We start from the raw sequence: 27,517 nt of genomic DNA, 5'->3' as shown, positions 1-27,517 counted from the left end.
ACCCAGCATTACTCAATGCATATTATAACCATAAGTTGTTGATAAATAATAAAACCGTGGAACTAGAAACATATTTTTCATTTTTTTTGACGTAATTTATACATAATGGGGTGGGGTAAGATGGGACACGTTTTATTTTTTTTCTTCCTTTTTCCATTTAGTAGTGAACAATGGGTATTTGAGGATCTATATAACCGTAGCTGCGCGACTTTTACTGGAGTGTTGTTAATTGTTAAAAACACGATCGGGAAATATGAGATTTAGGTGCTTTACAGTATTTTATCTTACCCAACAGTGATAAATGTATTTTAATCAATTTGAAAACGCACCCTAGCCAAAATTTGTTTTACAAAAAAAAAACAATTACCAGACCGCCTTGAATAAATGTATATATTCGATCCATAACAAACTACAGTTTAAACTTGTTCATTCATATCTACAGTTTTTGTTGCGCTTGTTGTATAGGCAGCACCTGAAAAAACAACGTGCGTCACGTTCGTGAGTTTCACACAAATTAAGCATACGTCTACCACAGCGTGTAGTGTGATTTATAAACAAGGCTACAGAACGTACGTTTCCGGCGTTGTACTCAGCAAAAAGTGCATGAACCTTTGACTGACTACCCATTCCGACTAACCGTTGTACTATACAGCACTGTTACTCATTTGCAAAACCAGCGTCAAGTACGTATATAGTATAAAGTGTATACAATACCTCTGAATCTAAGATATGAAAGTCTGGATAATTTTACTGATTCTACATCCATGGTTATCAGGTTAGTTTGTTTATAAACCTTTATATATAATACAGTGGGAAAGACGAGACAACTTTTGCACTTAATATTATAATTCCTGATCGTGTTTTAGACAATTAACAACAGTCTATGCTCTATGGTAGTCGGTAGGATATTATAATAATTCTTTGATTGTTCTTTGTGTACTACCAAATGTGACGAGAAAATAAAATAAAAAGGTGTCCCATCTTCCCCACTATAGTAGTTTTTATATATATATCTATATGCTAGTTATAGAGGGGTTTAGATTTATATGTGTTGTATCATCCGCATGGGGTAATTATAAAAACCTCATGCAATCAAAATATACTCCTCAAACATCGTTGTATTTGTTAGTAAACAACATTTAAAGAATTGTATAACTGTTTCCTCACGAAAGTGCTTTGTAAATTGTTTAACCTGGACTAGGAAACGTATAGGGTGTTGTTTACTGTAACGGTATTTATCATTATCTCAAATTTCCATAAATGTTTTACAGAAACATGTTCCATTACGACACAGACTGATTCTGTTGCCGTGGCGTATTACGAAACCGACACATCTTTTAAGATTGAGTATTCGCCTATTTGGTTCGTCAAACCATACAAAATCCAAGCAACTTTTGTCACTTCATGGAATACGAACATCCCCTGCACAATCCAGGATATTTTAAACGGCGAGTTCACTGTTTCAGTTGTGGATAGTGGAACGCACACTGAATATCGAAATGCTAAGATACGTTGGACTGCATACTTTGCTAATGGTGGTAAGTTTGTATAATGAATAAATGTAAATGAATGCAAATGAATAAATAAATGAATGAATGCAAATGAATGAATGCAAATGAATGAATGAATGAATGAATGTGAATGAATGTATATGAATAAATGAATGAAAGGATGTAAATGAATGAATGAACGTAACTTAATTATTTGTTCTCGTGTGGCGGAAAAACGACAGTCGTTAAAACACGGGTGTTTGTTTCATACTCCTTGTGGGTCTATTGAAGTCGTGAAGATACGGTTTCATACTTTTAAATTTTCTTTATCTACTACCAAATGGGACGAGGAAATAAAATGAAAAGGGTGTCCCATCTTTCCCACCTCATTATATAACTGGTTCTCTCTACAAGCACTCGTATATCTTAAATTCCCGCTCAAATATTGTTTCAATTTCGTTAATTTCAGAAATCCCACGATCGTGCGCGGACATGGATTCCAAAATATCAGCTCTTTACCTTATTGATCCTTTACCTGAAAACAGAGATAGCTTCCCGTTTTACGCAAAGTGTGATTTTACATTTAAGCCTATAGGTAAGCATTCGTTTTTTTCCTCAAAAATAACATTTTAATAAATGCACGTATACAAAGAGCGGGGGTAAGATGGGACGTGTTTTCATTTTCCCTTGTCGTCCCATTTGGTAGTAAGCAGAAAATAGTGGTTTTTACCGATATCCCATCTTAACCCATGGTACTGTAATTTATAACGTGCATACTAAAAAACTAAATGCATGCCTTAGTCACGATAATAGACCCCAACTCGACTTACGAAGTAGAAGCACTTAAAGACTGCGAGGGTCCGGGATGCTACAAGTATGATGTCCAGTATGTTCCCACTGCATTGCAACTACAGGCGCTGTCTAATCACTCACAACATTGCCGTCAGTATATATCGGTAATAGCATGAAAATTCTACATATTTTAATATAGTAATTTAAAAAAAACGAACCAATACTGTTTAAATATAAATGGCGTTTTAAGAACTATCATTGTAGTATTTTAATGGTTAAAAATGCGATTATGAAATATGGGATTTAGGTGCTAACAGTATCCCATTTTACCCCAAAGTGTTATATACTGTACCAGAACCGCAATATACAATGTGCATACTTTAAATCACGTTGCTTTATATTGTACAGGTTCGATGCCAGGGTTCACAGTTTACATCAGCAGAAGGTAAAGTATTTGCATGGTGGTTGTCTGGTTCAGGAGAGAAGAAATATTATTGGGGTGACGCTACTTCTATGAGAAAGGGCTACTGTGCCTGTGGAGAGACAAGTTAGTATACAACATCATATATAGCGGGCTAGGGGAAAATGGGACACCTTTAGCACATAATATCTAAATATCCTGATCGTGTTTTAAACAATTAACAACCGTCTATGGGTGTCGCGAGGATGTCGTTTTATAATTTGATAGTTCTTTGTTTACTACCTAATGGAACAAGATATTGGAATAAAAATGTGCCCCATCTCCTCCCACCTTACTATGCTAATCCCCGCCACTTTGTTGTATCTGATTTAATTTCAGCTATATAACATTGTGGTGTAGAATGGGTTACCGTTAGCCAAAACTTTACTGATCTATTTTAAACAATTAACAACACTTTATATTTTGGGAGTCGTGGGCCAACGGTTATATAATTATGTAAACATTTTTATTAACTATCGAATGGGACGAAAAATGGGGTGAATATATTCTCATCTTACCCCAGCCTATTATAATCAGTCTCTGTTGCAGATACGTGTGCCAAAAAAGAGCGTACATGCAACTGTGACAGTAATAGGATCACGGATCATATAGATGAAGGCTGGATAACAGAAAAGTCGGATCTGCCAATCACTGCTTTACAGTTTGGTGACTTGCAAAAAGACAATGAACGGCTGTGGCACACCGTGGGTCCTCTGGAGTGTTTCGGCACATCTCCTTCAGTGTAAACCTTACTGTAGGTCAAAAAACAAAAGGCATAGTTTGCACAGTTTACAGTAATTCTAAAGCTATATATAGTAGGGGAAGATGGGACACCTTTTCATTCTATTTTCTCCTTGTATATTAATCACTACTGTATCATACGCTGACCCGGCACCTGTTTTCACTTTTCTTCGTGAATGTTTACTATCCTGTATGGTCAAATATTGTATGCCTCCCACACTTTTTAATTAACATTGTTATAGACATTTTTTTATTAATAAAACGTGTTTCATTAGTCGTTGTTATGCTGTTGATTCCCTGCTTTTTCTTCTATAAATAACATGATCTTCGCTATCGATTTTGAAAAGATAAATAAAAAATTAAGTTTGTTTATGTATAAATATTTACAAAAAGATATTTGGGAATTGATTTACAAACGTTAACTTGTATCTGCTGTATTTTTAAACAACAAAAAGCATTTTCGCTGCTGGCAAGTTATCTCGGGAGCTAAACTTTTTTCTTTTTTTCTACTATTTGTTCAATACACCTTGGGGTGTTCACTTCGCTCTACTTTACCTAACAGCTACTATGGGTGGGGAGTTTTGTTGAATACGGACGGTAGTGTTTATAATACAGAAAACTATTTATTTTGCGTTATCCCAATGTTATAAAAGCAGAATATTCGTTATTTAATGTTCTTAAATTTTAGTTTTGCCTAGATTCAGCTAATTTTGTCCTATTTTTATTCCTGTTGTAGTTGTAGTCTCCGTTTTAAAGTTAATTCCTGAAATTTTAACTTCGACACTATAGGCTATGCATCTGCATGCTGTGCGTAAATACCATCCATAGATGAGCCTAAATGTAATTTTCTGTAAATATCAACTCTCAATCTAAAATATGGCTGAGCCCTTACGAAACAAACGTTCGCAAAGTGACGATTTAAGTGAAATTCCTAAAGCAAAAATATCAAAAACAAGTGTGGAGGAAACAGAAGAAAACACCGCTTCAAAAAAATTCGAAATTGAACCTGAAATTGTAGAAAATCAGCAGAATAAGTCAACTATATCGGGCCAGGAGAATAAAACAGTCCCTGTAACACCTTTAGAAACTTCTGAGGAAAATAGTGAACCTTCTACAAGTAAAGCTAAACCAGAAGAGGCAAAAGAAGGGTTCTGCTTCAAGTGCAAGCTATCCTATAGGGACAAAAACCCACTACTTCTTGGATGTTTACACACGTTTTGTTCAAGGTGTATTTTGACGAATGAATATTTTAAACTTAATGCTGCCCCAAGTACACCAAATCAACCTCAGAAACAGGTATACCTATTTATTTAATTAACATTAAGATTTGGGTTTTTTTAATCAGTGCATGTTCGCTATGTCGACAATATTTTCTACATAGTGGACATATCGGACGTAGCGAATATTGTCGACATAACGGACATGGTGAACAGAATGTTTTGGACATAGTGGACATACACTAATCAAACGGTCCATTAAGGTTTCATAACTAGTTGCCCGCAGATTTGAATTTTTGCATTTAAAGGAATATAGGCTAAGCCTATTTAATAATAATTACTTTTGCAAAGATTTTCGACTAAAATTAAAATTTTATTGCATGGATTGCGAAATTTACTCTAATTTTTTAAGGTTTTCCACAAAAGTACAAATTGTAAATGATAATGATAGCCTATATGCGCATTGCTTAATTTTTGTTGGGTAACCTTATTAACCTATAACAATACAATACTGATGAGCCCCTGTAGGCCTACTTGATTAGTTTATTTTATTTACTAAAATCGGGCCGATATTAAATAAACAGTAGAAATTCTGGAAAAGAATTCACATGCTACATTAGTAATTGCTAAACGCAAACCAGTAACTCCTAACCTGTGAAGTATTACATCTTTTGGTCCCTTGTTTTCTGCTTCTGACAATTGTGCACTCGTACCAAATTATAAAACATTAAAAGCCCAATTTTTGTTTACATGCAGTAAATTTAACATGTTCTGGTTACAGGCTTATGTACAGCTATTTGGCATTAAATTTGAAACCCATTTATTCAATATAATGTATACAGTAAAATTATATAGATGCACGATCTTTTTATATATATATATAATCATTCGTACATATGCATTTTTCCAGCCCGACGGTTCACAAAAGCCAACAACTTCTACTGAAAATCATGTTGGGGAAAACAATCAAAAAGCTCTGCCAGAAGAAGGCTGCTCAAGTATAAATGACCTGAAAAAGCACGCATATTCAAACCAAATCTCTCTCTCAAAGTTGATCGTAACTTGTCCTCAGTGTGGCTGCAACAGCCAAGCTAGGGTAGTGACAAACAATTTGTTTGTTCTAAAGGAAAAAGACCCAACAGAAACCACAATTCGTTATTGCACAAACTGTGAAGAATCTGCTATGGCTGTTCGGTTAGTATATATTGGATTATTGCATGGCAGGTGACCAAGGAATTTTGCCACAGTTGTTCAATTGTGGCAAAATTCCCTAGGTTACCTGCCATGCCACGCCTTAGTAGCCTCCCTATAGGCTATGAAATAAATGATTGCAAATTTATAATGTTCACAATTTATGTTGCATGTTGAAAGGCAAGGTTAATTTAGAATAATTTGTACTACATTTTAGTCAAGAGAGATTAGGCCATTTTTTCTCACACTCTCTTTATCTGGCTTTCTCTCTCCCTCTTTCTTTCTGCATCTGTGCATCTGTCCTGTGACAGATATAAAGAGAATGGGAGAAGGAAGATAAAGAGAGAATGAGAATGAGAAAGGGCATGTGATGAAAATGTCACCCAAGCTTACTAGTAACAAAAATTTAAAATTAATTCCAACACATAGTTGTTTAAAATAAACCTTTTTGCTATAATTGTAAAGATATCTAAAATTATACTGAGAATTAAGATCGTTTTTGCCCCCAATGCCCACTATTCGTATTGGTACATCATTGTTTATATATAACAAGGTCTATGTATTAAAAAGGTGTACATTGCATATCAATATTTATTGTAACCTAAAACAATTGTAATAGTTGCTGAGAGAAAAAAGCAAAATTCAACTTGCAAAAATGTTAGAATAGCCAGTGTGAAAAAAAGGACTTTCTAATGTTTTAAAAAATATAATAATGTTTATTTGTAATTTGAACATATTTATTTCCCAGCCATTGTGAAGAATGTGAAGAAGACCTCTGTGAACAATGTGTCACCGCTCACAAGCGTGTAAAGCTGACTAAGGAGCATATTCTGAAGTCTATACTTGATACTGAACTAGGTAAGGGCAATGTTGGGTTAGAAGATATACTTTTAGTGAATTATATCTTTACTGCAAAAAATAGACCTTTCATATAGGCCAGAGTTGCTCATTATCTTCCCAACCAGTGTGTTACTGCACAGTGCCGTTTATCCTGTTTTAAACCTGTAAAGTGAACTTATGCAAAAATGCAGAGAAAACTGTATTTTTAACCCTCTAAATGCACTATATTTATCTCACCAAATATTTTTTTTGTTTCTTCAGAATCTGCACCAAATCCTCATAACTACTGTAGCAAACACTGCACCGAGCAATTGAAGTTATTTTGTGAGACCTGTAACCAACTTACATGCAGAGATTGCCAGCTTGAATTTCATAGAGACCATAAGTAAGCAAAAAAATATTGTTAAGGAATTATTTGTATTGGAATGTTTTTGCTGGAGTTATGTTTTGGTCCCTTTAATTAGTGCATGTCCGCCATGTCCACAATATTTAGTTCACAATGTTCGCTATATCCCCTTTGTCCACTATGTAGTGTGCTATGTCCACAATATTCACTACATAGTGAACATAGCAGACATAGCGGACATAACGGACATAGTGAATATAGTGGACATATAGCGGACATAAACCAATTAAAAGTTTTTTTTTGTTTGATTTCTAAAGATTGTCAGAGGTTTTTTGTGTCTAACTGTGTCTGATTTTTTAAACTTTTCACTCAAATTTAGTGTGTTATTGCAAAAATTGCAGTTACATTTATAATTAATTTTGCATATGCGTATACATTAGATCCGCTTGTTTGTAGACACAATAAATAACATGTAACACCTTTTTTGGTTTAAAATTAAGGTGGTAAACCTGTGAGAAAATTTTGTTCTGTTTAATATATTGTTTAAGAATATGATTATTTCTTTTGCTTTAGAACATACTGGTTATAGAACTGTCTAATTTGCATATCATTAAATGATTAATATGGGTACCTCTAAAAGGGAATTTGGTTTAGCCAGTAAACTAAAACTCTTCTAGCTGCGTTGTAACTGTTTTTATTATCAGTTTGTTTTTATAGCGTATATAGTGAATAAATATACTATGTTTTATACACAGGTACCAATTTGTCCAAGAAGCAGCAAACAGTTTAAGAAAAGTGATGCAAACTATGAGTCAAAAACTAGACGTAAGTACATAAAAAATACTTTTAAAAGCTACATAGTTAAAATTCACAACTCAAATGTTTCACCTTAACCAACAAAACTTTGACAACGTTTTGTAATGGATGACAAGTTCATTGCCATGTAACATGGCATCATGTAACAGGGGATAAATTTTTGGTTGTCCACTGTAAACTTGTATAATGAAGTACAGTTTGCACTCATGTTATGTAGCTTACTGTAACAGGCACGAATTCACAGCCATGTAATCGGATACGAGTTTAAGTCATATAACGCAGTCATGTTATGGGAATAAAGTTCACATCCTATTACTTGGCGTTGTGTAGCATGGGAAATTTACAATGGTTTAAACTAACAGGGATTCGAATGTTAAAGGACTCGAGTCTCACGGATTTAAAATTCTCTCTTGTGCATTCATATTTTTGACGTATTTGTATAATAAATTGTAATAAAGTTTTATCGTATTAAACTAATACATCATCATGCAGGAAAAGAATGCTTATCTAAAACAAACGACAGTTAATGTCAAAGCTACACTGGATAAAGTGAACAAAAGGAATGAAGAAGTCACGCAAGATGTGCTTAAGTTTCATAATCAGTTACAGGAACTAATTACAAACAAATCGCAATTTTTTCTCCGAAAAATTGATGATATAACAACGTGAGTGACTTTTGTGATACTAATGCTAAAATAGCCCATTATTAGGTGTTTGTCTGTAGATGTGATATGTAGCCTATTGTTGGGTTTCAGGTTTCCAAAAAGTGCAAATGGTTTTAGGCGTATGTAGTTGAGTTTTAAATTTTTAGATCTTTTAATTTTGTCATTTCTAAACCAAATTTTTATATGGATTTTATACATTAGTAAAACAATTTGAATTGGGTTTCTCTCTTTTTGCCTACTCTTGCCAGACACTAAAACAGTGTATAATTTTATACTATAGTTTTTTGTACTATAATGTATGAAAGAGGTCCCAGGTAATACAAAATTTTTTCTACACCTTTGATTAATGCCGTATTAAAATATCAATATTTTATTATAGCTTGACTGTTTGTATAAGGTGTATGAAATACTAGTGTAAACAAATGTAACATACCACTGTTATAAATTTACATTGGGCTACAATTACAATAAAGTCCTACTGCACAATAAGACATTATTCTGTATAACTGAGCAAAGTAAATTTGATAAAAAAAAATGCGAACTAAAAAAAAATTTTTTGTATGTAGATGAGTTCTCCAAAGTTGCAAAATTTGACCAAAAAATTGCAAACCTGTTCAGCAAATGTGTTTTTCTTTTTAGGCAACGACGAAATAAATTGACAACACAGCTTGCCATGACAGATAGATTAAATAGGGCAGTTGAACACTGTATCAGCTTTATTAATCAAGCAATGGATGATAGAAATGGAACTGCATTGTTACATTCCAAGCAAGTCGTAAGTATAGCCCTACTAAGTATATTAATGTGTGTGGAGGGCGAATTTACTGTGTGGGGTATTGGGAAAATTCCAGGTCTAAATCACATGTACCTTGACTGACATGCTCTGTTTTTAATGTTAAATTAAAATTGTGATTTTATACTGAATACTGTCAGTGTCAGAAATATTTAAAAATTTAGTAAAATATATATTTTTTATTATGTCCTTTTATGCAACCTCAACACTAAGTTATTGTTTGTATTTCGGATTTATTAAATTGTACAACACATTTCATTTCACCATTAAATCAGTCTGGTGGCACAGACAGTCAGACACTGTTCTCTCATGGGATTATATTTGGACTTTTTATTTTATTATTTATCATCAAAATAATTGAATACCAAGAAAAAAATAATTTTACGAAATTGCAGACATTATGTAAATTAAACAACATATATTGGCATTACAGCACTTTTTATCACACCAAAAGTTATACATATATATACCCAGCAACACACATTACATATATTTTCATTACAGTACTTTTTTACTGCTTTTGGTCTTAGTATTTTTTTAAGTATTTATACACGTTTCACAATACAACGTAACAAAAAAATACAAAAAAGGCAACAAATCACAATAAATAATAAATAAATATGTACATAGATTTAAATTGCAACTGATTAAGAAATAGGTATGTAAATTTCATTTTTGCACCGAAATATCAATAAGAATTCCTAAAATGTAAATCTTATCAGGTTATGGAATATTTGACAGCTGTGATGCGACAGAAGTTTGGTACAAACCCTGCTTCATCCAACCATCTTTATTTCCAATCTGATCCTTCCATACTGGCTACCATCACTTCCAAAATGGGTATGTCATCTTATATTTTATGAATTAAAATTATTTTACGTGTAAACGTATGAAAAGTATACTTTACTTGTAAAATATTAAAAGTGGGCTATTAAGTATAATAATATATATAATATTATATATATATATTTTACTTGTAAAAATATTACATTTTCTGTTACTTCTGCTACCAGGGTTACTTTTGTAAATAATCTTTCAACGTTTCTTCTGGTATAAAAAAAACAAACAAATGAAATTCCCTAAGGAAGTTTTGCCAGAATGCCAGATGGCAGAAGAAATTTCGGAAATCTACTGCGTTTTCCGTGAAAACTTATTATGTGCAAGCTATCAACGCCTCTTTTAAATATTAAATGTCTAAATACCTTATTAACAACTTCATACCCTGTTTATTAAACCCAGGCTCTCTTTTCTGGGGTTATCCTGCCGTAAACGTACAGAAACAAATGGAAACACAAAACCTATCAAGTCCACAGCGTCACACAATGCACCACAGAGGGATCCCTCCACAAAGCTTTCAACCTGCTAATGCTGGTGCACAAAGGTAGGTTGATGTATTATGTAAATGATATATACTAATGTAAATGATATATACTAATGTAAATGATATATACTTATGTAAATGATATATACAGGAACATACCTCTTAAGTTATTACGTCTGCCAGGTTCCATGAAATAAATGGACATTCTTCATTTATCTTGTAAGATACTACAAACAAACACATTTGCCAGTACTTAACCTATTGTATGTTAGTCTTGATATACACTATAAGTTATATTTAAACTGTGCTAATAAAACAGGTGTTTTTACTATTTTTAAATTAATGTATATTTATATAATTTTAGAGGTCGACCGATATATGGGTATTTACGTTCTACCGATAATCGGTATCGTAAAAAAGCGCCAATATTTCACCTATATATAAATAGTTCGTGCGAAGCGACCTGCGTCCTACTTGACCTTTACGTGCGTTGTAGTTTGACCTTTACGTGCGTTGTAGTTTGACCTTTACGTGCGTTGTAGTTTGACCTTTACGTGCGTCGTAGTTTAGCCTTTATGTGCGTCGTAGTTTAACATTAGCGTGCGTCGTAGTTTGACCTTTACGTGCGTAGTTTGACCTTTACGTGCGTAGTAATTGGACCTTTACGCGCGTCGTAGTTTAGCCTTCACGTACGTCGTAGTTCAACGTCCACGTGCGTTGTAATTTGACCCTTACGTGCGTCGTAGTTTGACCTTTACGTGCGTAGTTTGACCTTTACGTGCGTAGTAATTGGACCTTTACGCGCGTCGTAGTTTAGCCTTCACGTGCGTCGTAGTTCAACGTCCACGTGCGTTGTAATTTGACCCTTACGTACGTCGTATTTTGACCTTTACGTGCCTAGTTTGACCTTTACGTGCGTAGTAATTGGACCTTTATGTGCGTCATAGCTTAACGTCCACGTGTGTTGTAGTTTAACGTCCACGTGCGTCGTAGTTTAACGTCCACGTGCATCATAGTTTAGCGTCCACGTGTGTTGTAGTTTAGCCTTTACATGCATCCTAGTTTTGTACAAAAACAACATATTTGGAGTTACCTTAAGAACATGTAGACTAAGTGATGACCAACCATTTTTCTCTATAACAACTTGCAGTATCTTGAATACAGGTATTAATTTTGATTAATACTGATCATTTCATATGTTTCGCTATAGTGTCAGATATCGGTAAAATATCGGTATCGGTAAAACATAGGTATCGGTCTCTAATTTATATAAATACTGAACAGATTAAAATTGGACATGACTTGAAAAATTTTAGCCTAAAACCGAAAATAGCCATTTATTTAAATCAACATCATTTTGAACAGGAAACCTGAAGGAATGAACCACGTTCAACATCCTCGTAATTCTACTTCGCTAGATAAGCTGCTAACTTCTACTTCTAATGCTCAGTCCTATTACCAGGTATAGCCTAAGTTGTTTATTATTTGATATAGTTTCAAAATTGCTCTTTTCGTAATAATGTAAAAAACGATTTATTTTAACAAACGTAAAAATACAAAAAGGTTACATACATGGTAACTGGTAAGCACAAGGTGTATGAAAGAGAACACCTGTGTTATAACCACTATCGTTTTCCAGCCACACAAGGAAAAATAAGTTACATTCATACTGTATCCTGTAAAACATAATAAATTTAAATTACAGAATCACCAACAAAAGCAACAGAATGACTACACACGAAGAATGGAAGCACAGGACAGCCAACAGCAGTTATTGCGCAATCAGCACATGCATGGTATGAAGCCAACTACGCCATTACATAACCAAAGACCTCCAGGTACAAGACATTTTTCTTAAATTTGTTATCTTAATATTTTGTTATAAAAAAGGTTAAATTTTTAAATGTTAACTTACATAAAAGGCTTGAAAAATATTTTTAGATTTATTGCCACGTTTTGTTTGCCATTAAAGCAAGATTTTCCTAAGGGTATGATGCTGCCATAAAACAGAATGTTAATTTACCAATATTGTGTAATACACAAGCACTTTGTTAAGTAGTAATTAGCATCACAAATTAGTCTTTAAAACTAATTTATTTTCCTCTTTTTTTACATCAATAATTCATGTGTTTTTCTGTTTCAGTTTTTTTTTCACATTTTTTTTGCAATGTGTGGATTTAGAACTGCATTACAGTAAACACAGCATCTAAAAATTTTTCAAAAAACCAACCCCTTCACCTTTTTATATTACATTAACAGTACCCCAGTCTTCTAGTCATAGTCGAATGCCTCCACACCCTCCTACAACAATGCATTTACCTGGCTACCAATCTAACTCGCAATACATAAGGTATAACTACACATATAGTAGGGTGGGGGGAAACGGGACACCTTCAGCACATAATATCCAAATATCCTGATCGTGTTTTAAATAAATAACAACGGTCTATGGGAGTTGTGAGTATGCTTTTTTACAATTCGTTGAATGTTCTTTGTTTACTAACAACTGGGACAAGAAAATATAATGAAGAGGTGTCCTACCCTCCCCCACCCTACTATATATAGGTTTAAACGTTATTATTTATTGTATTCCATATTGGTGAGGTCCTTTGGCAGGGCAGGCTATTGGATCTCGAGTTTAGGCCAGAGTTTGCCCATTACCCAAACTTGTACCACAAATTACCCACAAAAAATCAAAAATAAATATACAAATATAAAACTATAAGTGAACAAATGGTGTTTAAAAGACAACTGTTGTAACAACTTTTTTTGCACCATCATGAAAGGATAAATAGGGTGTGTATGCTTCTGTAATTCATTCATCCAAAAAGAATAGTGAAACTAGACATGCCATCCTGTAGAACAGATTTGGATCCTTTGTTTACTAATTAATGCAGTGCAAAAATACCCTGGGTGGGCCTGCCCACATTGCCTCCCCATGTTGGGTGCCTATGCTATACAACCACTACCTATAACCAAGTATACCTACAGGCCAACCAGGGTAAACATGGGAATGGGCCAACCACAAACTAGCAACATTAATATGAACTCAAATGGACGGCAAGATAATTATAACCAACGTAGGGGTGGGGGTAAGTGGATATTTGTATTAATAAAAAATTAAGTGTATACACAATACACCTAAAGTTTTAATATACAGTTTCTGTCTCTGTGTTCTTACATAGAAAAAGGTACTTTTTTAATTAAACTTTAGGTGTATACACGATACACCTAAAGTTTTTAACTTGTTTTCTGTATGGAACTATAGAGTATATGTTTATATTTTTTATTACACAGCCTTTTAAAATCACGGAACCAAACGCCAAAAGATCTTTTCCACACTTATAATACTTTGACATATTTTTATTGCAATATTTTATTTTTCCAGTCAATCTGAATATTAGTCCAGTCAATCATTCTATACCTCATCAACAACCTCAGCAACAACAACCTCAACAACAACATCAACAACAACAACATCAACAACATCAACAACAGCAATATAACATGGGAAATGTGGTAATCATTTTTATTTAATAAGTTTTATACAAAAAAGGTTGTATAGCTTATAGAATAGGTTAGGTTTTTTTAATTTTTTTTGAAAGTTTCTGTGACACAGCTAAAATACAGTTACACTACGGCTCTACAAGCTTCTACTAGTTTGTTTATACACCTAACAGGAGTAAAGGTTGGGTGCTAAATCATATAATGTCACCCCTATTTCATAAGTTGCGGGCACTCAGTCGTGCTGTTTTGCCTGTTAACTGTTATGTTTAATTAAAAAATATTATAATAAACGTAGAGTGTTGGTCCATTGGATATTTTATTGAACAAAAACAGCCACAAAACTGTGTTTAAATATATATATATAACAATACAAGCATGTATGATTTCTAAAATAGTTGCATGTGGCCATCTTTACTATATTTTAAAGTCAAATATTTTAAACGGTAACTTCAGTTTCCAAAATGACTCCTTTTTTTCTCAGAATCGTATGAAGCCTTTTGTATCTCGGGCTTCTGTTGCAAATATGAAGCAAACTGCAGTTAATCATGGTCCTATAGAGAGATCACATAGTCATAATGCAATGCATGAACATGGTAAGTTCATTTATGTTCTATTCTGTGCGCTAAGTTCTTGTCAAGGACCTAGGTCCTAGGGCTTAGGCCAAGTTAATTTTCTGTATGTTCTCATGTGGAAAGTGATACTGTTATACAATTTATTCTGTTTGGAAAATCCCATTATTTTTGGCCCTGTTACTTTTTTTAATAGGCCACTTGTTCATTGTTGTGGATAAACAAGTCCAAGACACCCTCAGTATCAAAAATTGAATTACTTATAGCGTAGAAAAATTCTTGCCAAAAAAATAATTAGAGTTTAAATAGAAGAAATTAACTGTATCACATTTTATCATTCAGTTAGAATGCTCCATTTTGAGATTCAATCTTGTTTTACGTTTTTTGTAGTATATTTATGCATTTCTTTATCACAATGCTACATAATTTCACTTAATTTTGCTTCCAGACCCTCCAACATTACATTCCCCTTTAAAACCGAACCTTACTGTCACCCCACCACCCCACCCCTCATTCATGGGGGAAGTCGCTTCCATGGTGAACAATGATGTCATCCCAGTGCTACAGATGCCAACATTAAACGAGAAGAAGCAAGACCCTCCACACCAGTCTCCAGGTCAGAGAAAAACTTAGTAACAAATTTTGAAATTTTTTTTAGAATTTTTTAAAATTTAAACATTTTTTGCTCATATTTTTGAAAGTTTTTTGGATTTTTTTGGGGAAATATTAAGTTTCTTAATTTTGGGCTTTATTGTGCTGTAAACCCAGTAACTAGTTTGCAGGCATGAGGGTTATGAAATAGAACACCCCTGTAATAACTGAGTTACCCTACCATGTAAGAATAAATAAAGTTCTACAAGTGACTATCTGCCCTAACTATTGTACAATGGCTAGTCTGAGTCTAAAACAGTAAAACACCTTTCTATCACAGTTTTTATCATTTTTCTATCACAATCATGAAACTATATGTAACCATCCCTACAGAGAGCATTACACACGCAGTACAATCACCCAGCTTATCAAGTGCTGATAGCGGCTTCGAAACTGGATTAAACCGGAATAATGACCAGAACAAGTAAATATATAGGGAGGGGAAGATGGGACACCTTTCCATACTTTTTCTTGTCCCATTTGGTAGTAGACAAAGAATATTCAAATAGATATAAAACCGTATCCTCACGATTCCCATAGAACGTTGTTAATTGTTTAAAACACGATCAGGATATTTGGATATTATGTGCTAAAGGTGTGTCGTCTTCCCCATCCTACTATATCTACAATTTTATTACTAAATATTCATATTTTATCAAAGCTATTAGCCAGGAATTCAAAGCTGACAATTTGGCACAAAATACGATTCTTTAGGTGTTAAAGCTACTAAAATTTTTTGTTAAGATGCATTTTGTAATGCGTGTTGTACATGCGATGGACTAGCGATAAAAAAAATTTACCAACAATGTTATTTTTAAAGTTACATTGATCAGTATAGTATGTGTGGGCAAGATGGATAACGGCATCACTTAATAGGGCACGAAAATTAAATTTAAATTGTGGTCTTGTCTTCCTTATCAGTTTGACGAAACCTGACACAGAAGATCATCTCTCACCCCCTCCTCTCCTCGACTTCTCCGAACTCATCAAGCAAGAAGCAATCGAAGAGGATGAAGACATGGTAAAGAATTTTATAAAAAAATGTATATAGTAGGGTGGGGGAAGATGGGACACCTTTAACACATAATGTCTAAATATTCTGATCGAGTTAACAAATAACAATGGTCTATGGAGTCGTGAGAATACGGTTTTATAAATCTTTGAATGTTTTTTGTGTATTACCAAATGAATGAATGAATGAATGAATGGTGTCCCATCTCCCTCCAATCTACAATACATTTTATTTTTTATTTAAAAAAAGTTATAAACAATATATTATATATCGTTTTATTATTTAAAAAAATAATAAAATTACCAATTTGAAAAAAAAAAGTATTATATGTCATGTAATTTTTGGTGCTTTTATCAATATTTGTAAATTATTTAATAACATCTGCTTAGAAGTGTATGCAAATATATAACTTTGTGCTGGTGGGTGATGGTTTTTGTATTTTTTTCTTTGTCTCTAACCACTCATCACTTTTTTCAAGAAAAAATATTATTTATAAAATAAATTAATTATAATATTGTTTAGAAATACTTTGATGATAAACATGAAACCAGTGTTGAAGAAATGGTAATGTCTTTGGCTCAAGAGCAACAAAAAGAAATCCCCAAAACTTTGACAACCCCAACTACTAGTCCTAATACTAAAGCTAAAATGGGTGGGTGGTTTATTTTATGTTTGGTATTTAAAAAACTGTAATAAATTTTGCAAGTCTGACCCTGATCTGGTGCTTATATAGTTGAACGATTCTTGTGTAAAGAAATACAGTAAGATTCTATATGAAAAAGAGACTGACGATGCCATTTAGGTGAAATATATCTCTCTTTTTTTACTATTAAACAATTGGTTGGACTTGGTTTTTGTTTGTTACGTTTTCGTAGCACCAGATCCTTACTGTTATTTAAAAACTGTGAATGTAATGTTAATATTTAGGTCTTGAAATAATCATAAACTGTGCCCTTAGACACTCTGATTGCCTGTTGTGTTTTATTTGACTTATACATCCTTTTTTTAAATCACTCATAATGTTCGGTATTATGTAATTTTCTGCTATGTTTGACTTTTCAGGTGAAACTTCCCATTTTTCCGAATGGAACAATTTTACCGAAAACAACATGAGAAAAGTAGGTTTGGGTTTTGTTAAATTTGTAATAAAATTTCTATTTTTTTTATTTTGGAAACTAATATAGTACTATGAGATAAGATGGAAATCATTAGCACTTAATTCCTACATTTCTTGATTGTTTTTTAAACAATTAACAACAGACTATGGGAGTTGTGTACAATTTTATAATTCTTTGAATGTATTTGTTTTACTAGTAAATGGACGAGAAACCTATGACAAGGTGTTCCATTTTTCCCCACCCTTCTAAATTACTCAAAATATTTCCACCTATGTATTATTACCAAACTTTTTTTTAAAATTCCAGTATGATCCAAATGAAGATTGGTGTGGTGTATGCAACAATGGTGGCGACTTACTATGTTGCGACAGCTGCCCCAAAGTATTCCATGTTCATTGTCATGTACCTGAGATACTGGCTGCTCCTCCGTGAGTTATTTCATGTTGAACTATCTTTGTTTAAACCAATAGCTTTAGATTGTTGGCTTTCATTGTTGGCTTTAGATTGATAGCTTATATTGGCGGCTTCAAATTGGTGGCTTTAGATTGTTGGCTAAGATAGTTGTCTTTAGATTTTGGCTTGAATTGTTGGCTAAGTAGTTGACTTTAGATTTTGGCTTGAATTGTTGGCTAAGATAGTTGAATTTAGATTTTGGCTTGAATTGGTGACTTTTGACTTTAGATTGTAGCTTTAGATTGGTGTCTTTAGATTGGTGGCTTTAGATTGTTGGCTTTAAATTGGTGGCTTTAGATTGTTGGCTATAAATATTGACTTTTTATTATCTGTTCTATGTTGATAAGTAATACAACAATGCATTTCATAGGACCTGAGATTTATGCTAAAGTTGGCCTATTACCCTAACACCCAGGGTGCTACAACCCATTAGTGACCACTGGATAGGAGCCGTGTCCGTTAACAAGCTATCAGTATCCAGCACTGAACCCGGAACCCTTTGGTTACGATACAAACGCTTAACCACTCAGCCACGTTGCCGGACAAATAACAACTTTGAATTTCGAGCTATAATTTTAAGAATACTTCATAATAGCTTCATATGTTGTATTATTTATTTTTCAATTATTTCAGTGGTATATGGCAATGTATGTTATGTCGGGACTTGGATGCAGCAGTGGAGATGGAGATGGGACCTGGTAAGAGGAAGCGGGTCATGGGTTTACAAGGAAAACCATTGAAGGTGAATAGGAGTAATATACAATATTATAAAAAATACAGTAAAAATATATACATATATACCTAAAAAAATCATATATTTTCATTAATCTTACAGCAGTATACTGTATCTTATACAAAAATAAATTATTGTCAAAGAAAATAAAAACATTAACAATTTAACCATAACTTGCTATAGTAACTTTGTCTTTGTTTTTTATAAAAAGAAAATTAAATAATTTTTTTTTTGATTTTTAAATTATTTTTTTTTTATTTTAACAAATTATTGCTCACAGTTGTGCGAGCGTATCTTGCTTGAATTATTCTGCCATTCAAAGAGTTCCCCGTTTCATTTTCCCGTCAAAAACTCAGTAAGTGGAAATTTAAAATCTAGATGTGTGAATTTTGAAAATACTTATCGATTCTCAGAGCATTGTTTAATAAACATTAAGTGCTAATTTTTGCCTCGGTTTCTGGCCTATAAATCCTAATTGTGTGATATTAGCCCCCTTTTTAAATTTAGGTTTTGTTGCTACTGTGTTTTTTAAATACTTTTATTTTGCCACACTTTTTGCAATGATATTTTTCCAGTACTTGAATTTTGTAACTTTTTATATTTTTTCAACATTTTTTATATTTGTACACAAATTATTTTCATAACGCAGGTTCCGAATTATTACAAACTCATAAAGGAGCCGATGGACTTCCTGAAAATCAAAAAAAAGCTTCAGCCTGGGAACTTTCAGCATTATGCTGGCTGTGAAAAGTTTTTATCAGATGTCTATCTTGTGTTTACCAACTGCTACCTTTTTAACGGGGTAAGATTATATTTCAAAATTGTAACTGATATATTGTATAATAGGGTAAATTTAACTTTACTAAATTCATAAATGATATACCGAGGTAATATTATCTTTAAAATTATAAGTGGTATATGGGATAATGGGATAAAAAAAATATTTTATTTTTTAAATATTAAAAATGTAATTGGTGTATAGTGCAACGGGGTAATAGAACCTAAATTTATTTGCTAAATATTGAAATTGTAACTGTTGTATATTATAATAAGGTAATTTTGCCATTTAAAGCTCAAATAAAACTGTATTTGTTAAGTTGTCATATGCTTGCATTGTAACCAGAGGGTACTAGGTTCGGTGCCCGATGCTGCTACTATTGTGAGGATGTGTTTACTTGGCCAAGACACTTAACAGCAATTGCTATAACCCAGTGGTCACTAATGGGTTGTCCCAATGGTCAGTCGTACATAAAAATTAAAAAAAAAAATATCAATACAAACTAAGATACGTTTATGGTAACTCATAGGCAGGGTATATGAAACAGATCACCGGTGTAATAGCGGCTGTCGTTGCACCGCCACGCGAGAATGAGCAATTTAATTTATTTATATTTCTTTGTCTCTTGTGTTTAGGAAGACACCAGTCTTGGTCGAGCTGCCAAAGAAGTTCAAAAATATTTTTATGAACGTGTCCAATTATGGCTGCCATTTTTGAAGTTGAACTTAGACCGTTTGGAAGAAGACCAACGACAAATAATTACCGAGGCAGTTAATAAACAAGGTAAACGTCCGGCGCCGTGGCATAGTGGGTAAAATAGTCTCCCACCCTCAAGTACATGATAACTCGTAATCGGGCATAAGATGTGTGTAAACAGAACATTGTTATTACTAGTTATAACGACTGGTGTACTCGGCCATGCGAGGAAAAATAAGCTACACTGTATGTGGTAACTTATAAGTGGGCATGAGGTGTATGAAACAAAACACCCGTGTTAACGAATCGTTGCCCCAACAAGCAAGGATAAGCAGGTTACATTCAACCATTCTGCTTAGTAGTAGCAAACGAAAAACCCAAGCCCACATCAACGGACAAATCCAAGCCACACATTCCATACGAACACGACTCGCCTTGGAAACCAGGACAAGACGAAACAGAAGAGGCAAGTTTCAGTTACAAACTGTAATACACCCACGGTATGCGATATGTAGAATGTTTCAACGTCAAATTAACCCATTTTGCTTCTAACGTCCAACCTAAACACTTCAAACTATGTTCTTTTTGAGACACATGGTTTTGACCAAATACCTACACCACGCGCGTGTAGAAATAACTTATAAATTTAATGTAATTTTTCATCCGCGCATGGCGGGGCAACAATAGTTGTTAAAACACGGGTGTTTTGTTTCATACACCTTTTGTCCACTTAAGAGTTACCATGCATGCGACTTTATGGGTGTTAGAACAAACTAAAAATGTGTGTTAACGTTTATAACTCTTGCAGTATGCCTGCAAGGGTTTCGTAAACGAATTCGTAACGCTTGTATTATCAAACCGATGCGCTGGTACAGTACTTGGAGCGCTCGTGTTTAACGAGAGTTTAATGTAAGGGTGTTTTTTTCGTGGGCAGGGCCAATAAATCGGACATCCCCAAGCTAGTAGCCAATAATGGGTTGTCCAAATTATCAGGCGCACAGAATAAGAAACGAAATTACACAGTTACACATTTACAGATGTTCGTAATTCCGGTGTATGAAAAACACCCATGTTATAACTTTTGCTCCATCACTCAAGGATCAACATGCGACTTTCGAAATTTATTTTTTACATTTATTTTTATTTTTCAGGACGATGACGTCATTGAAAGTACGCCGTCGAGTGACGTCAGCGAGGAACAAGCAGACCTCACTGACGAATCTCGACGAAGAAAACAAAGCAAAAGTGGAATTGTGCACATTAAGTGATCTAAGGACATTTGCCGAAACATGTATCAAAAATCGACCTATATTTTCACAACACCAAATTTTATTAAGACGCACTTTTCTATATTTTGGTTCTGTGAAGCTGTATCTATATTTTGTCACAAACTACACATTTTACCATTTGCCCGTTGTTGTTATATTATTTGCAGTTAAAGCGTTTATTTGTTTTCTACCAAATGTTTCTTAAATATATATCGCCATTGCTGCTTAAAACTACGCCGGAATCGACGCTCTACTTTAAGAAAGAGTCTAATCTCTAGTTTAAGAAAAACAGGCGGCGCCAAAAAATACAGAATTCGATGGTTTTTGCAAACCAAAATGCACGCACTTCTGACGCCATTTTTGAGTTTACTCGTTGAATCAAACGACTGATACACGCACAATATGGTTTAAGTGAACATGAACTCGTATATAAACCAAGTAGCGTTTGTATATAAAGCAGGGTGGTGGAAGGTGGAGCACTTTTTTATTCTATTTTCTCGTCCCATTTGTAGTAAACGAAGAATGTTTAAAGAATTATAAAACGGTATTCTAACGACTCCCATAAACCGTTGTTAATTCTTTGAACAATTAGAGTATTTGGATATTATTTGCTAAATTTGTCCCATCTTCCCCGTCCCACAACCGAACTATTAACCTGTGTATATGACGACAACTATTCAGTATAACCATAGTATACTCACTTCAGTACAACACAACATTATTGAAAATGCATTTTATAGAAAAATAGTTCATATTCTCAAAGAATAGTCATATTCACGAAAATAAATATAAAACAGCGCACGTACAGGCAATCAAGCAGTATAACTGCTGTCATTCTGGTTATACAGCTCAAAAGGCAGCATAATCGGAAAAAAGAAAATGTTCCTTTTCGTCATTACATTTTTTCTAAATAAAAAATTGCATTTTAGTCAAACAGGTTGTCAAGTACAACATGCCTTCATACTGTAACGCTTTTGATTCAAACGGCACAATGGTTAAAATATGTTATGCTCGTTCGGTATCATGGATTGAATTAATAAATATAGCAGGGGGTAAGATGGGACTTTATTTTATTTTCTTGTTCTATTTGGGAGTAAACAAAGACGAATTTGCAGAACTATATAACCGTGGTTACTGTTAAAACACGATCAGAAAATATGGAATTTAGGTGCTACTAGCTGGTATCCCATCTTACCCCACAGTACTATATTACCGAAACCCAGTAGGTATTTTATTCGGTAATTTAGTTTAGTTTTACAACACTGAAGCGACAAACATTATACAGATTGCAACCAGGTGATAACTGGTTGACTGGAAGCTTGCTGAACCAAATGAGAAGGTACGACTTATGTTTCTATTGCCGGGGTCCTGCAGGGGACGGTAGTTGTTAAGCAATGGCGTGGTTCCATCAGCATTCGAGTAGACACTGTTGCCGTACCGAAGCAAGTTTGCCTGAGGAAGTTGAAAGTCGTATCAAGTTACTGCAACAGACTAGTACAAGCTATTGAGTCACAATAGGTTTTATTTATATATAACACACTTTAGGCCAGTGTATTATGAAACAAGACACCACGTAATTTGTTTTTCTAACGTCAGGACGTTTGAAACAAGCTAGTTGCTATAATCAACGGCGTACACATTGGTTACTAGCTGGTACACCATCAGAAACCGAATGGTTCTAAGAACGATAAAAACAGCATACTCCAGAATGCAGTTATTACCCTATACTTACCTGCGCTGCAGAAATGGAGACAGGTGTTTGGAAAACGTACCACAAAACACTCTCCTGGCATCCTGGCGTTGTTAAAGAACCCCTATTAAACAAAGTATATTAAACTTAAGAAATTACTCTGTAAAATTTTACATTTTCAATTCACAGGGCATAATATTTCATATAATTGAGTACAATTTGCAATGTGCAAAATCAAATCCATTGTTGCTTATTTTAGAATTGCTCAATGCAGAACATATTTAAATTTTATAGGTTAATTGCGACTAAGACTAAATTATAGCGAGTTATGTATACAGTAATAGGTAACATGCTTCAGAAGTTGTAATAACGTTAACCTACTTGTATCTAAAGTAATCCCCAACCACTGCTGATGGGACGTGGTTGTAGTTAGGAACAACTGGAATCGCTACTTCGTCATTGAGGGAAGTCACGTTTGGCAAAAAGTGTGTCAAGCCAGCAATTTGGGGGTTATCAAAAAGACTGTTGTCCTGAAAAATATGCGAAACGGTTGGAGTATAAAACAGAACCGTCGTGACATAACGACTGTCGCTTTTTTATGTTCGAATAAAGCAAATTACAAACTAGTTAGAATTTCACTTTTAAGCACTAAATTGAGATAAAAAAAAGGTAGCCTACAACTGAGTTGTCCAGTTTATATTACAAAACAGCAGTTTTATTGACACTATTATCACATATCTGTATAATATCAAAAAGTGTGCTTAATATACTTACTTGGACGAAAAATGCGAAAAACATTAAACCGTCCGGTTGAGCAGCAGCCGTAACCATATCCGAGTACTTGGTGTTTCTGTGCACGAAATGCAATTCACTGAAGTAACGAACATCGTTAAGTGTGTGTTCTGATCCCCCAGTTGTGTTGTCACCCCAGTGAAGATGAAACTGTTCCAGCTAGAAAACGACAAAGTTATTTTGATCCAACGTACTTTTGGATAAGCTTATTTTTTTAAATGGTTATTTTTAATACAATGTTATTTTTTATACAAGCTTAATTTTTATCAGATCACTTTTTTTAATTCAATGTTATTTTTATACAAGCTTAATTTTTATCAGATTACTTTTATTGCAATGTTATTTTTTATACAAGCTTACTCTTTTTAAATCTACGACCTATTAATATGTTAAACCGATTTCATATGTTACTGTGGGGTAAGATGGGATAATGTAAACACTTGAATGACAATGTTTTTTGAACACTTTATGACGCTATTTTAGATTCACAGAGCTGCGGTTTTGTAATTCTGTAAATATTATGTATTTCCTCTTAAATGGGAGAAAACAGAACAAAAGCATGTACCATCTTACCCCATGATACAAAACATGTTCTACACTTTCAATTGTTTCGCATTCCTTTTAATTTTAAACAGAATTTAAGAGATAGCTTCGTAGAATAGATAAATATTGTCCTATGTTAATTTACCTTATAGTTACCGGGCAATTTCTGAGCAGTGCTGGTAGAAAGGGTATATCCCCCAGTAAGAGAAACCATAACTGCAAAAATGCATACCGTTTTAGGGCATCAATATTTTCCTTCTAAAACCAATATGTATAAGGATTTTTAATTGTATATAAAGACACATATAACGTGTTTTCTAGTACTATACTGTGTGGTTAGATGGGACACTTTAGCCAAATAATATTCGAATCGTGTTTTAAACAATTAACTTTTTCTTTGAATGTTCTTTGTTTACCACCAAATGGGTCGAGAAAATAGAATGAAAAGGTGTCCCATTTCCCCCTACTTCATAATATATTTGTTTCTCACTCACGCGAATATCCAGTATTTTTCATCGTTGATGCAGTTGGAGTGGAACTTGTAAAAGATGTAATTGTAAACTTAGCCAGGGTAAAATCTACAGATGTGTTGGTCGTGAAAAGTGGGATTGGTGACTGCATTGAACCTCCACAGTCCGCATACGTGTTTGCCCAAGTACTAGGTCCTACAAAAAAAGATAACATAAAAAAAATAATCACTCACAAAGTTACTTATGTGGTGACTTGTAAGCGGGCATATGGGGTGTATGAAACATAACATCCGTGTAGTAACGAATGTCGTTGCCCCACCACGCAAGGATAAATATAAGTTACATTTAGATCCAAGCAATTTCACCACATTGTGAACATAAATGGTAGAATAGGCTAAAATGTCATTTTTAATTAGTTAACATAGCCCACCAAAACTTTATTGATGAAACTGTAAGTAAGTTTTGTAATGAACTTTACCATTGGTCCCCCCATAACTCCAGGTTCCCTCCGATCCAGTGAACAAACCTATGTAAATAACACAGAATTAGAAATATATATAGGGTTACACGTATAGTATATGGTAGGGTGGGGTGAAATGAAACACGTTTTTATTGTGTTTTTTTATCGTTCCACTCAGTAGCAAACAAAGAGTATTTACAGAATTAAATATTCGTACTGTAGCCCCGCGGCGACTCTTAGGGTTGTTAACTATTAAAAATACAATCAGGGAATATGGAATTTGTGTGCTAACGGTATATCCATTTAACCATAGAGTAATATATCGTATTAAAATATAAGAATAAGTATAAAATATCGCCGAAACTTCATTACCCTATTAGGTGAGCGCATAAACAGTTAAAAACTTTAATAAACTTAAAAACATATCCTTTTTTACACAAGCGGATTTTTATACTTTATCTAAGCTTAAATATGCAATATAATAATACGTACATGCAACACTAAAGATTGTGAGTATAGAACACATCATATTTTCGTTCTGAAACTCTTTTTTAGTTCAAACTTTTATAACAGACAAACCAAATGGGTGATCTCAAAATATAGTAGTTAACCTTATATCTAGGAATGTTACGACACCAGAAGTTCGGTACGCGACCGATATAAAGGAAACAATTCGAAAAAGTTCTTGGTTGTAAAATGTAATGTAATACCTTTTGCTCATTATCCTTTAACCTGAGAACAACATAGCGCCACTACGCCTCAGGACAAATAGGGGTTCCCTATAGCAGTTGTGTATGATGAAATGTTACACCCGGCAAAGTGACGCGCGAAATGGAGTTACTATGGTATCAAAACAAGTCAAATATAAATGATCTTACGTTTGATAACTTGGTGTACATTCTCTGTGTGCTTCTTAGCTGTAATGTATGATCCTTTTTATGAGGTATATCTCTGTACTTTCTGTGCATCTCTGCTTTGATGTGCCCTTGCATTTTTGACGATTAAAATTGATTTTTTTGTCTCTTAGTCCTTCACATTCTTTACATTGTTAGAAATGGTGTGAAAAAACAACGTAGTGTATTCCGACGTTCCGTTTGCTATCCGGCAAGACTTTTAGATTATTCACACTATGCCTGGTAGCAGAAGTATACCAGATATTTCACATTGTTTGATGACGATTGCATTAAAGATTGTGCTTGTTTTGTTGCGCACACTTATAGCTATAAACAATTTTCACTCCAAAGCTCGACCTTTAAAACTTTGCAATTTATCTATATCTTGAGCTCTACCTTGTGGTAGGGTAATGCAGCAACTCTTTCCAGCAGGTGACGGTAAAGCGATAAAACATAACCCACATCACATATTCCTCTTTTAAAATTTACGTCTTTCTGTCTTTTTATTCCTTTCCAAATACCAAGAAGAAGTATTATGTTAGTCTACAAGGGTCGTAATAGCTTGTTAATAAATGTTAATGTTGGATTTATGTTTTCTACAGATTCATTCGGCCCCAAACGATTTCTAAAACACGTTGTTAATTCAAAAATAAACCAGTGTAAGCAGTCAAATAAGAAAAAAAGTTATTTAACTTTTTTGTTCTGGCTATACACTGATTTCCCTGTGTTATTTTACAAAAAAATACACCTAAAATAAGAAAATGTCTTCTAAAATGGAATTATATCAACACCGTTTCAGCTTAACTATATTTTGGTAAACTTTCTGTCTTAAACTAAATACTGTGCTTTGAGAACTGCATAATAAACCTCTGATATCTTTTACTGTTGCTATACTGACCACGCATCTTGAATGTTTCTATATAAAGCGCTGTCTAGGGGAATTTCCGTTGCTCTGTAAAATGATACATTTTTTGTTGTGATTGACCAACGTACAGTGTGAATAGAACGTCTTATTTTACACAGCAAACGCAGAACAGGGGGTTACCGCTACGTCGTCGGTAACGACGCTCTTTTAGAGACTTTAGGTTAAGAAAAACAGAAAACCAAAAGATAGTTTGTATTGATACTTAGATTGTCTTTTCATTATTTATATACGTCTGGCAATATAGACAACCCACTGGGTTGGAACAATTGCCGTTAAGTGACTTTCGG

At 33.8% G+C, this 27,517-nt stretch overlaps 3 protein-coding genes across 10 annotated transcripts; 2 read left to right on the top strand and 1 right to left on the bottom strand.

The window, feature by feature from the left end:
* Positions 1-605: 605 nt before the first annotated feature.
* LOC149724787 (contactin-associated protein-like 5) lies at positions 606-4,438 on the top strand. The gene is made up of 6 exons (XM_089892996.1): positions 606-775; positions 1,272-1,538; positions 1,960-2,085; positions 2,292-2,446; positions 2,691-2,829; positions 3,292-4,438. The coding sequence occupies exons 1-6, from the start codon at positions 730-732 to the stop codon at positions 3,486-3,488; spliced, it is 930 nt and encodes a 309-aa protein (XP_089749122.1). The 5' UTR covers positions 606-729; the 3' UTR covers positions 3,489-4,438.
* Positions 4,360-21,691, top strand: LOC149724786 (transcription intermediary factor 1-alpha-like). Of its 7 annotated transcripts, XM_089892987.1 has the most exons (28): positions 4,360-4,779; positions 5,611-5,894; positions 6,640-6,749; positions 6,993-7,116; positions 7,833-7,902; positions 8,386-8,558; positions 9,198-9,333; positions 10,074-10,191; positions 10,591-10,732; positions 12,038-12,134; positions 12,378-12,510; positions 12,932-13,022; positions 13,664-13,764; positions 14,061-14,108; positions 14,145-14,191; positions 14,661-14,772; positions 15,197-15,364; positions 15,733-15,823; positions 16,321-16,420; positions 16,934-17,063; positions 17,474-17,529; positions 17,836-17,957; positions 18,616-18,724; positions 18,996-19,070; positions 19,365-19,517; positions 20,129-20,276; positions 20,549-20,655; positions 21,341-21,691. In XM_089892987.1, the coding sequence occupies exons 1-28, from the start codon at positions 4,360-4,362 to the stop codon at positions 21,455-21,457; spliced, it is 3,582 nt and encodes a 1,193-aa protein (XP_089749113.1). In that variant the 3' UTR covers positions 21,458-21,691. The 7 variants fall into 7 exon arrangements, with proteins under 7 accessions (XP_089749113.1, XP_089749112.1, XP_089749115.1 ...); XM_089892986.1 differs by having other exon boundaries at positions 14,061-14,191; positions 20,552-20,655; XM_089892989.1 differs by having other exon boundaries at positions 14,061-14,191; positions 20,552-20,689.
* A 483-nt stretch (positions 21,692-22,174) lies between these two features.
* On the bottom strand, positions 22,175-26,905 carry LOC149724785 (carbonic anhydrase-like). 2 transcript variants are annotated; one of them, XM_089892995.1, is made up of 8 exons: positions 26,291-26,905; positions 25,431-25,478; positions 24,977-25,147; positions 24,628-24,698; positions 23,922-24,098; positions 23,529-23,677; positions 23,190-23,271; positions 22,175-22,909 (listed from the first exon to the last, which is right to left on the bottom strand). In XM_089892995.1, the coding sequence occupies exons 3-8, from the start codon at positions 25,101-25,103 to the stop codon at positions 22,712-22,714; spliced, it is 804 nt and encodes a 267-aa protein (XP_089749121.1). In that variant the 5' UTR covers positions 25,104-25,147; positions 25,431-25,478; positions 26,291-26,905; the 3' UTR covers positions 22,175-22,711. The 2 variants fall into 2 exon arrangements, with proteins under 2 accessions (XP_089749121.1, XP_089749120.1); XM_089892994.1 differs by lacking the exon at positions 26,291-26,905 and adding an exon at positions 25,905-26,063.
* Positions 26,906-27,517: the final 612 nt, after the last annotated feature.

This window comes from Ciona robusta, chromosome 14 (genome assembly GCF_009617815.1).
Source record: "Ciona robusta chromosome 14, ASM961781v2".
Taxonomy (NCBI): Eukaryota; Metazoa; Chordata; class Ascidiacea; order Phlebobranchia; family Cionidae; genus Ciona; species Ciona robusta.
This window is presented reverse-complemented; position numbering and strand designations above follow the sequence as displayed.